We start from the raw sequence: 12,010 nt of genomic DNA, 5'->3' as shown, positions 1-12,010 counted from the left end.
TCCTTGTATTCCTCCATTGCTGGGTCCTGTATCCACTGTCCAAATCTTCTAAACAGTTCTTCAGCTGTCTTTCAAATATACATTTCTGACAAAGACCTCCCTAAAACATAGCAACTTCTGTCTAGCTTCACAGCCTTACAGCTTTAGTTGTGTGCTGGTTGGTTTTATATCAACTTGATACTGGCTAGACTCATTTGAGAGACTGAAAGACATTTGAGAAAATGCCTCCAAAAGATTGCTGTAGGCAAACTTGATTTTCTTAATTACTGACTGATATACTTGCCATTGTGGGTGGTGCCATTCCCTAGGCTGCTGTTCCTGGGTTACAGCATCCCTGTATGGCCTCAACATAAGCTCCTGCCTCGAGGTTACTGCCTTGTATGAGTTCCTGTCTTGACTTCCTTCAATGGTGGACTGTGATATAGAAGTATAATTATTACAGCCATAGGGACCCTAATGAAGGCAGGTTATTAGCAAACCCTAAACACACTGGCAGCTCTTGCTCTTCTGCTGCCTTAATGATATTCTTGATTGTGCCTATACTCCAAGAAAAAAATCATTTAATCCTACATGAACAAGCCCAAGTATTAACTCTTTCTTGAAGCCTCCCTTCTTGCTTTATAAATGATAGTTGTTTATGACTTGTTATGGATCGCAGCATATCATACTATTTTGTCATTTTTAAATCCATATTCTCTAGATAGTATACAAGATGTGCTTTGGTCCTGGTATCTTGATGTCTACTCTATGCATGAGAAGAAAGCTTATTGAAAAATATGCCATCATTATAAACCTCAGAGGCAAAAGGAATTACTGGAAAAACAAGCATATCATTCTCCAATGATATCTAGCAGTAGTGATATAGCAGCAAGGACTTTAAGTTCTAGCTTCAACACTCATCAACTGAATTACCCATGAAACTACCATCCTGTGAGCTTTAAAGACTTGTCTGGAGGGGAAAAAGACCTCTTGGTTTCTTTTGAGGAGTGGAAATGAGATATCATTAAAAGAGGGGAACCACGGTGCTGGCACATGGAGATCAATCATGATAAGGCAGAAGGAGGTTAAGAGATAGTGTCAGTAAACACAGTTATTCAAAGCACTAGCATGTGGAGGATCTTAAAGCAGATAATTTTAGTAGAAGACAGAAACTCTCTGGTCACTTCTATAAAAGCACCCTTTAATAATGTGTAACAGTTTACTGGCTGGGATGTAAGAAAACAAGAGGTGTCATTGTAGATCAAAAACATAAAACAGAGTACAAGGGATCCAGCCCCAAGGACAGCAAGCATTCTTAGTGATTAATTTATTGATAAGGAGAGAAATTTATCAAAGACACTTCCAAAGACAAAAGTTACCAATAGACTCCTATGTTGATGGTAACATCCTGACACTCTGTGGAGTTTGCAATAGATACAAGCTTCCATTGGACAAAGGTCTCATGAGATCTTGAAGCCTATGGTATAAACTTAGGATTGTTGACAACTTAAGAGTGAATACGTACTCTTTTTCTAAACTATACTTTCTACCTGTAAATCTAATGGCATATAATATACTCCATGCAAACCATAGTAATCATTAACTCAGCTGAATATTGAGTTGATATATGAGAATGAGAAAAGAAGAATCATAAAACCCACTATGAAAGGGAGAAGGATGTGGTGGGTATTTCCCACAAGCAGAGTAATGACTGATGAAATACTGTGGTGTAATCTCTTGGCAGCAGATGGCTATAAAAGGGGCTACAGCTCAGTGGGTAAAGTATTTACCATAAAAGTATGAGTGAAACTTGAGTTTATTTCCCCAACAATGGCAAATGCCAGCTGGAAATGTCAGGACACCATAATTCTAGCACTCAGGGGACAGAAACAGAGGCAGGGCATTCCCAGGGAAACCTGGCTACTTGGAATAGTTGAATAGGTAAGGTATGGGTTCAAGTGAAAGACTTTTTGCAATAAATAAGTGGAAAGTTATCAAGGAAGACATCTGAGGTCAACTTCTGCCCTCCACACACATATGCAGACATCTACAACCACATATCACACAGGTGCACTACAAATGTGTGAATGAACATACAAACTTCATGCATACCACACATACATACTCATACCAGAAACAAAGATAGGAAAATAGACAGATAGATGGATAGATAGGTACATAGATGATAGGGATAGATAGATAGATAGATAGATAGATAGATAGATAGATAGATAGATAGATAGATGAATGGACAGATGGATGGATGGAAAAGGAAAGAAGGAAGGAAGGAAGGAAGGAAGGAAGGAAGGAAGGAAGGAAGGAAGGAAGGAAAGAAGGAAGGAAGGAAGGAAGGAAGGAAGGAAGGAAGGAAGGAAGGAAGTGTGAAAGATAAGGGGAAAAAGAGAAGGGAAAAAGTGAATGTTTCTTATGGAGGAACTACACACAGAGTGGCAAAGAAAGAACATGAGCAACGTTTCTAGAGCCACTGGGTGGGGATGGGGTGGCCTGTGCCCAGATGACTCACAGTCTGTGTTTTCTGCAGGCTGATGCCTATGACCATCCAGTTCTCCATCCTGATCATGCTGCACTCCGCCCTGGTCCTCATCACCACGGCAGAAGACTATAAGTGTCTGCCTCTCATTCTCCGCAAAACCTGTTGTTGGATTAACGAGACCTATTTGGCCCGCAACGTCATCATCTTTGCTTCCATCTTGATTAATTTCCTGGGAGCCGTCATAAATATTGTAAGCATCCACCAAGCCCGTCAGCCCTGTGGTATCTACTATAGAATCCAGAATCGAGAGTTTATGGAACTAGCAGCTTCTTGCATTGCCCTGCTCTGATACCTAATCTTTATGTGCCACTCAGCCCCAAGCTCAGGGACAAACAACAAAATAATGACCCCTGTCAGAACATGTTTTTCTGTGGAAAAGCTATTTTTAACCTGCAAGGGGAGGTGAGTTGCTCCAAAGGACCTACATAGGTCTTCAGTTTCTATACTGTCAGTGGCCAAAAATTTATAATGGTAAATAAAATTTGTCATTTATTTATTAAGTACCAGAATTGACCTGCTATGTGCCAAGCACTGAAGGAGCACTGCCACATCTTTTTCATATTTAACCTCCCACATAAACCCTATGAGGTAAGTCTCATTTATCCCCACTTTACGGCTGAAGGAACTGAGGCTCAGAGATATGAAATAATAATAAGGTCTGTCTGGCTCCATGACCCATGCTCATCCCAATATGCTAAAATATATCTCTGGGTGGAGGGCACAATGGGGAAATGAAAATGAAAACTGAAATAGGCGTCACTTATTGAGTACCTACTATGTGCAACAGGTGGGTATTATTCTCCGCATTTGATGGATGAGGAAACTGCATTTCAGAAAGGTTGAATATTGTGTCTATGACTTTCTAAAGGCTCATCTGTGATGGGGCACATAGAACTCAGATGAAACTCCAACTGCCATCATCATATTCAGGGTTGTTTTTAATTTGATGATCCGCATTGCAATGGCTTTGTTTTCTCTATAGAATCAGACCATGAGAGTAACAGGTACTTTCTGTTCACGTACAGTCCACGTTGTCTGTGGCCCAGGCAGCTGGGTTTTAAAGATGCTTGATCTAACCCTGGTCATAACCTTGGCATGTGGAAACAGTTTATTTGAGGCATCATCTTGTGGATAAAAGTATCATTGTGCCCTTTGGTTTGCTGAGCATTCAGTGACGCAAGTTGTAGACTTTTCCAGTGGTCATCTGACTTGGAGGCTCAGACTGCCTCTAGCTCACTGTTAAGTTCTATAGTTGACCTTGTTATAAAAGACTCAAAGAGACAGATAAAGGGAAAATCATTATCCCATGATGTGCTCATCTGATGAACATTGTATAGTGTGAGTCAATTGAAACTGATGCATGCGAAGTTGCTGATCCAAATGGAGTGAGGTGGTAGCCAGGATTTCGATTTTTGATGAAGTAGATTTGCGGGGTGGGGGCAGCATTTGGAGAAGACTCGATGGCTCTAGGTTGAGATCACTGAATCACTGTTGTGGCAGGAAGCTAGGCAGCTTTGGAGTCAGATAGACCTCTGTTCAATTCTCAGCTCTACCCATCATGAGTGTGGTAGCCCTGGTCAAGTTACTTTACTTCTCAGAGTTTCATATTTCTCAGTTGTAAACTGGGGATAACTACAGCAGGTACCTCACAAAATGATTATGGGACTTTTTGAACAACGTGTCTGGCACAGAGGAGGTTTTCACCCCGTAGGTGTGGCACTGGAATGCCTTCAACAGAAATATCTGCCCTGGGAGATGCCCGGCACTCCAACCTTAAGAGTCTTTCTAGAAAACATGCCCCTTCAGGTCCCTTAAATTCTCACAACCTTGGATTTGGAAACAGGCAATGGATTCATCCAGGTCTCTTCCCCCACTATCCAGCTCTCTTCTGTGCCCCACAAATACACTCCAGTGTCTCAAAATGACAGGGGAACCAGCCATCTTAACCCAGTTTCGTGACTAGCTTGCAAAAGCTTTTTCTGAGCCAGTGCTTATTTTTTAAATAAAAGAGGTAAAAGAAACTGGTGCCTCCTCCTGGCAGGCCCCTCTAGTCCCGCCTAGCCTTGGCTTTTGGCTGAAGGCCAGCAGCAGCTAGCACTGCTCCACTCCCAACACTCACACTGACTGTTGTTCCTGTGTCTTTTTGTTTTTTTGTTGTTGTTGTTCTTTTTTTTTTTTAATCCGCAGCTGTGGTGTGATTTTGACAAGTCGATACCCTTGAAGAACCTGACTTTCAATTCCTCAGCTGTGTTTACAGATATCTGCTCCTACCCAGAGGTATTTATTTGCAAGTTCCCAGTGGTGAGAGGTGAATATCTCCACCAGCTCAGGGGCACACAACTGGCCAAAAGATCTTAAAGAGACTGCTCCAGATCCCATGTTCCTCTGCCTCTTCTCTCTTCCTTTCTTCTTCCCTTTCCGTCTTCTCCTTCCCCCATGCCCTCTGCTTCTCTGTCCTCTTTCTTGCTCCCTCTTCTGCATCTTTCCCTTAACTACCCTTCCCTACTTCTCTCTCCAGTCTTCTTCCTCTCTCTTTTCCTTCCCCACCTTCCCCACTATCCACTGATCTATTTCTTTTGTCTCTTTCTTTCCTGATAATTTCATCCAAAGTCACATATAAAATCCTGTAGGAGAATGTCCCTACAGGGCCTCTATGATTGAATAAATTTACTTCTCCAGCACTGTTAAAGGGGAACAAAGGAGGAAGGAAAAAAAGGAGGAAAGGGAGAAAGGAACAAAGGAAGGAAGGAAGGAAAGGAGGGAAGGAAGGAAGGAGGGAGGGAGGAAGGAGGGAGGGAGGAGGAGGAAAGGGAAGGAAAGGAGGAAAAAAGAAGGAAAATAGAAAATATATTAATAAGGATAAAGAAGATAGAAAAAGAAAAAAAAGACAGACAGAAAACAACAGCTGGACTTAAGTCAAAGTAGTAGGGAGAGTTTCCAGAGAAGCCCTTGGTCTGAAAACATCGCATTAGGATGACAGTCATCGCTGTGCATGTTTAGTTCTCCCTTGACCACAGAGCCACTTACTAATGCATGGGCTTTCAGGTCAATCAATAGGATCTGTTAATCCATATATATTAGAGTAGAAAGTCTAATTAATCCCATATTCAGAGAACCATGGTAGGCTTGCTCTCTAAAAGGTGACATACTCAGAGAGCTCTCCAATATGTAAGATGAAAAAAAGGCTCTAGGGGCTGGGGATTTAGCTCAGTGGTAGAGCGCTTACCTAGGAAGCGCAAGGTCCTGGGTTCGGTCCCCAGCTCCGAAAAAAAGAACCAAAAAAAGAAAAAAAGAAAGAAAGAAAGAAAAAAGGCTCTAGGTGGCCTCCCTGGGCCTAAGAGTTGGATTGAGAACCATTGGCTCCTCCCTGTAGCCCTATGAAAGAGAGGCTGCTAATGCTATCACACTATAATAATAAAGCTAGTATTCAGAGAGTAGCCTGCCGGATCATGATTTCACCTTCTGCCGTGCTTGCTTCCTCACTCCTTCCTATCCTTTCTCTTCAAACTCAATCATAATGACTTGGTGCTGACACTTGTACTAGAGCTTCCTTATTCTTTATCCAAGTCTTAGCTGGAAAAAAACAGACTCTTCCTGGAGATATGCAAGGATGGATGGGGAAGACCACACAACCTGGTTCCTCCTCAATGTATGAGATTCTCTGGGATATGATCCCCACTTCCTAAGAACTTCTTGTTTCGAAGAGCATATAGAGTGCCCCAAAACTGAAGGGAAAGGAAAGCTAAGATGTGCATAGTAAGAACTGGTTTAAGCTGGATTTCACTTCCAATAAAGTCAGTCATTACTTTCTCTTGTTTGTTTCCTCATCTGTGAAATGGGAAAATGAATACCTTGCTGTCTATTTAATTGGCAAGTGCTAGCTTCTGGCACGTATCTGGCATAAAGCTAGTGTTCGTGGTATGCTAATATGTGTCCCCTATCACTCTACATCAACTCTCTTGTGGTTCTGAGACTTGAAGTTCAGATGTATGTCCAAGTATAGAGAGTTACTATGGATATGATGCTTGCATATCATCCTGTGAGAAACCATGCTTAGATGAAAGCATGCTACAAAATTTGGATGATCTGTTCTAAACACAAAGCTGTTACATGATGCAAAAGGTAATAATAATAATTTAGCTCTATATTGAAAGCCTGTCACATACTGAAAAAGAGGGAAATAAAGAAAATTGGAGAAGTTATGTTCCAACGGAGAGAGGAAAACATGTCAATCGATAAAATGAATGTAGATCACATGTGTAAAACCAGAAGGTTGTCATTTTCAATACCTTCAGTGGGAAAGCCACTGATTTTTCAGAATCAAATCTGTATACTTTGATTTTTTTCTACCCCAAAAGATCACTGTTTATAAGAGGGAGTGGCTGAGGCTTGCTATGGTATAAAGGGTCTAAGAGAGCAGGTTCTCCATCAGAGGTTTGGTTCTCTGTGTCTTATGTCTGGGAATCATTATTTTTTTAGTTGATCCAGTCTTCAAGCCTTTGCATCCTGCCCCATCACATACACACACACACACACACACACACACACACACACACACACACACTCACACACACACACACACACACACATACACACATACACTGGGGACATCATCTTAATACCCACACACTACTCTTTTGTTCCTGGATTTATTCAGTTAGGACATGTTTCAAACACCTTCATATTTATACAGTTTTTAAGGGTAGAAGATAAATATTGTAATGTTACTATAAAATTACCCAAAGACCACCATCAGAACAGAACCTACTGTCTATTTAACAATTTTTAAGAAAAAGAAGGCATCCTTCTGATGAATCACAGGGCAAGATATCCGTTTCCACTTGGGACAAATAGAAATAAGCAAACATAACACATGAGACAGGAGTTTTCAAGATACTGACTACAAAGCAATGAAGACAGTAAGCACCAAGAGGTAGCAAGCAAATGGAGTGAAACCTGGCATAGTGTGAGCTTTGTTCAGACCATGCCTCAGAGAGGTGAACCCAGATGAAACACTGTAATTTCTTGCCTTGAGAATAGACAGATAAGAGTCAGGAGAACTCTTAGACGTTGTAGAACATACCACCACAGAGGAAAGGATAGCACAGAAAGACTCAGAGAGCTTCAGAGTATCTAGTCACCACAGGCAGATGAGAAACTAGTGATGCAGAAATAACCATCAGAATTCATCAGTATCTGCAACTCACATGGACCGAAAATAGTATGTGTCACCTTACTGACTAAAACACATCACAGTCTACAAGACACTTGGCAGTGCAGGGGCTACAGCTTCAAATGTTTTAAATGTCTGTTCCTAGATTATATTCTGCTCTGATTATTCCTTTAAAAACTTGTAAATGTAAGTTCCAAAAATGAAGCTATGTGGTTTCCTGTGATTCAATTACATTCCAGAATGAATCTTGAGAGCATTCATAGCAATTTAGAAAAACATCCATGATTTGAGAAAATGGGCACTGAGACCAGACTCCAATCAATGATATACAGACATTAAAAGGAAAGAACTGTGATTGATAATGGAGAGAGGAATCAATGACTGGAAATCAAAACAGGACTGTGTGTGTAAAATTATTAAGCAGACAATAAAATAATGATATAATTTTATTGCACATGTTTAAAAAACTGAAAGATATATGTTGAGTCCAAACTGAATATTTAGAGGTAAATGTTATGTAATATAGGATAAAAAGCAACACTAGGAGAAAATTAGTGGGATTAGACATTGTAGACAAAAACAAAAGAGTAAAGCAATAGAAGTGTCGAAAATAAATTACCAAATAAAACAGGCCTTAAAACCAACACTAAAGGGGTTAGGGATTTGGCTCAGTGGTAGAGCACTTGCCTAGCAAGCGCAAGGCCCTGGGTTCGGTCCCCAGCTCCGAAAAAAAGGAAAAAAAAAACAACACTAAAACTAATTTTAAACATGTAACACCTGCATAATTTGAGTCCTCTCTCACAAAAAGAAACAAAAAAGAAAAATCAATTAACCTGACACCTATTTTTTAAGTTTGATAAAAACTATACATCAAAATTTCCCTAAACAGAATAACACTCTAAATGTAAATAAGAAATACTCAAGTTAATAAAAAAAAAAGGGAGAGAGAGAAAAAAAAAGAGTGGGAGATTTAAGTACCCCACTCTCATTATTAGACAGGTCATTGAAACAGAAACTAAACAGAGACACAGTGAAACTTATAGAAGTTATAAATCAAATGGATTTAACAGATATATACAGATCATTTAACCCTAAAACAAAAGAATATACAGTCTTCTCAGCACCTCCTGATACCTTCACCAAAAATGACCATAGCAAACTGGTCATAAAACAAGCCTCCACAGATCCAAGAAGATAGAAATAATTCTATGCATCCTACCAGACACCACACACAAAGGCTCAACATCAAGAGCAATAAAAACAGAAAACCCACATACCCATAAAAACCGAACAGTTCTCTACTCAATATTACCTGGTCACGGACAAAATAAAGAAAGAAGTTAAAAACTTTCTGGAATTCAATGAAAACGAAGGCATAGCATACCTAATCTTATAGGACACAATGAAAGCAAGCCTAAAATGAAATTTCATAGCATTAAGTGCCTTCATAAAAAAATTAAACCACTTTGTTCCATTCCGTCACCTGTGTAAAAAAAATTTCCCTAAACAAATACCAGACCCAAGAAACATTAAACACAAACACAAACACACACACACACACACACACACACACACACACACACACCCACACACACTCTCTCTCTCTCTCTCTCTCTCTCACTCGCTCGCTCGCTCGCTCTACTTCTTTCCTAAGAAAACTTGGCCCAGAAACCAGCTTTGAATGAGGCAGGAATACCATGTGCACCAGTTGTGAACCTTAGATTATGCCATTTTCATTTCTTGAACATTTATGGAACCCAAACTGAGATTCAGCAGGAGCAATTCCATGTTTTTCCTGCACTTTACATGGTGCTTGTTGTGTGATCTGGAGTTGCTAGAGAACAGGGTGTATATATGAGTCAATTAGCATTTGGATTATTCCCTTGAACTATGGTGACCTTTGAAAACTGTCTTCTTGATTTCTTTCCTTCCTACAGTGTGAGTTGAGGATAACATGGGTTTGGGCAGAACCAAATGGGCACAGAGAGTTCAATCTGTCTGAGTTGTGTATGTAAATACTCAATTCCTCCTCCAATTGTGATGATGTACAGTTATTCTTGCTCCTCTTTTGAAAGAAAAGTATTGTGTGTTACCAAGGTAATTTACAGTATGCTACAATGATGTCATAACATGAATATTGTGCCATCCAAGCTGGAGCATCATAGGACCTTAGTTAAAAGTCATGTATTAACGAATGCATGCTTTGGTGTGAACAAGAGTTTGTTTCATGCTGACAATGCCCTTTATAATTTGTCAAGTCACGTGAATCTAAGATGTTCAGACTTGAAGGCATTTGCTATTCATGATATTCATGATTTCTCATGAATCCATGTGTCATCTGAAAGAAGAGAGTCTTGAGTATCCAGAAATAGAGAACTTCTCCATGGATACCCCTATTCCTTAGAACTGATGAAAGAATAGTGTCTAAGCTTGAGTCGTCTTAACTATTGAATAACACCAAGTATAACAGGCCACTTTTAGAGTGCTTTAAGTGGACTATATAACCAAGTTTGATTATACTCATTTAGTATGTGCTCCAGCAGCGCACCCCTGAGAAAATATATACCCCACCCCTGTTAAACTGGTCCCATTTCACATTGAGTTCATTTAACATCAGGGCCTCACACTGCCACCTTTTGTGATGACACATTTAGCCACATCTCAATCTTCATCCTGAATTACCTTCCTTTTTCTCACATGCCAGTTCGAGGTACACAGCAACATCCAAAAATTGTAAAGGTCAAATTATCTTATTATGGAGTGTCTTCTTTTTTCTGCATAAATAGTCTCATTCATTTTTTTCTAAGACAATTGTGGATTTTTTCCAGGACAAATACTTTGTAATATGTATAGTTATACAATGTATATATTATTAACAAATGCTGTAATAGCATGATTTGATATAGTTTCATACAGATTTTAAACCACTATTTTCTAAGAAGTTCAATGCAACAAATGTATTCAGTGAGTAGTGGTGCCTAAGTGCTTTTGGACTTATGGCCAACAAAATACAAAAGGAATTCCAATTTTCACAGTCACTTGCACAAAAGAATGACACACATTGGATTATTTTGGAAAAATAATCAACACTATTCCAATATGCAGAAAGTTGAATTCACAGACACTATAAGGGAAAACCTATGATGGTGTTGAAACTAGAGAAAAATTATATTTATAACCTCTTTCACATGTCATTAAAATATCCAGAAGAAACAGGAAACTTCATTACTCTACAGGACACAGATTTCATTGGATATAAGAACTGAATTCAAAACAACTTACAATATAGAGCATGCTACAATAACAGTAGTATATACTACAAGAGAAAATAATTCACCAAAGATCTGTATAATAATTATGTGCATATATGATATTGTTAGATGATATATTTAAATAGATAACAGATGATAGATAGATAGATAGATAGATAGATAGATAGATAGATAGATAGATAGATAGATAGATAGAAAAACAGACAGACAGACAGACACATCCTGCTTTCCAATTTTATTTTGAAACCTTTCTTCTTTGTCATTCAAATGTTCTTCTGAGAAGACTCAGACTAGAACATCTTGTGTTTTGGCCATTTTGGCTTTTCACTATTATCTTTTCTCTTCTCTACCTTCTTCTCTACCTCTATTTATTCCCTCAAACCTGGGTCTTCAGATTTTTTAAATTTTCTCCAGGTGTTCCTTGCACACATAAACCTGGAGCCGAATAATAATAAATGTGTGACTCTTAGCATGGTTATCTTCCTGAGGCAACATACCAAGAGCACAAAGACTATCTTTTGCCAGAAAGAAGCTCAGTAACAAGTGATATTGGGTCCAGAATCCACCATGCTATAGAAAACATACAATTGATGGATCCAGACCCAAGGAAAGAGGTTTTACATCACTTCACAAAGCTATGATACTTTCATACCCCCTGTTGCTGTCCTTTTTTTATTTCCTAGTCTCAGCTGCCACCATTCATTGGAGATAGAAAAGGAACAGAGGTGTTATGCAGGACCTCATTGTCATTCATGCTTCCTGTACGTAGTGCTTCCAGAAATCTCAACCTTAAAGTAGAAGTTTAGCTAAACCACCCAAGTCACTGTGTTGATTCCTTTCTGTGGAATAGAGATGGGAGAAACCTGTTAACACAATCAATTGAGGTGGTAAGATAGAAAACCACTAGTCTCCTGTGAAAATATGACTTTGACTTCATAAGGCTAAATAGAAAAAGCAGGAAGAAAACATGGATTTTGTTGGCCTGTGTTACCAGTTCTCCTCATGATGGGTCTTTTGTTTAATCAAAGAAAT

At 39.3% G+C, this 12,010-nt stretch overlaps 1 protein-coding gene across 8 annotated transcripts in view; it reads left to right on the top strand.

Annotated features, from left to right (window-relative positions):
* Adcy8 (adenylate cyclase 8) overlaps nucleotides 1-12,010 on the top strand; it is a 249,254-nt gene that overhangs the window by 193,306 nt on the left and 43,938 nt on the right. For 4 of the 8 annotated variants that reach the window (XM_039078565.2, XM_006241704.5, XM_039078563.2 and 1 more), the window contains 2 exon segments: nucleotides 2,522-2,723; nucleotides 4,721-4,810. In XM_039078565.2, the coding sequence (XP_038934493.1) occupies nucleotides 2,522-2,723; nucleotides 4,721-4,810 (292 nt within the window). 8 annotated transcript variants of the gene reach the window in all.

This window comes from Rattus norvegicus, chromosome 7 (assembly GCF_036323735.1).
Source record: "Rattus norvegicus strain BN/NHsdMcwi chromosome 7, GRCr8, whole genome shotgun sequence".
NCBI classification, from domain to species: domain Eukaryota; kingdom Metazoa; phylum Chordata; class Mammalia; order Rodentia; family Muridae; genus Rattus; species Rattus norvegicus.
The sequence above is the reverse complement of the archived record's forward strand: the minus strand, read 5'-3'. Positions and strand labels throughout refer to the sequence as shown.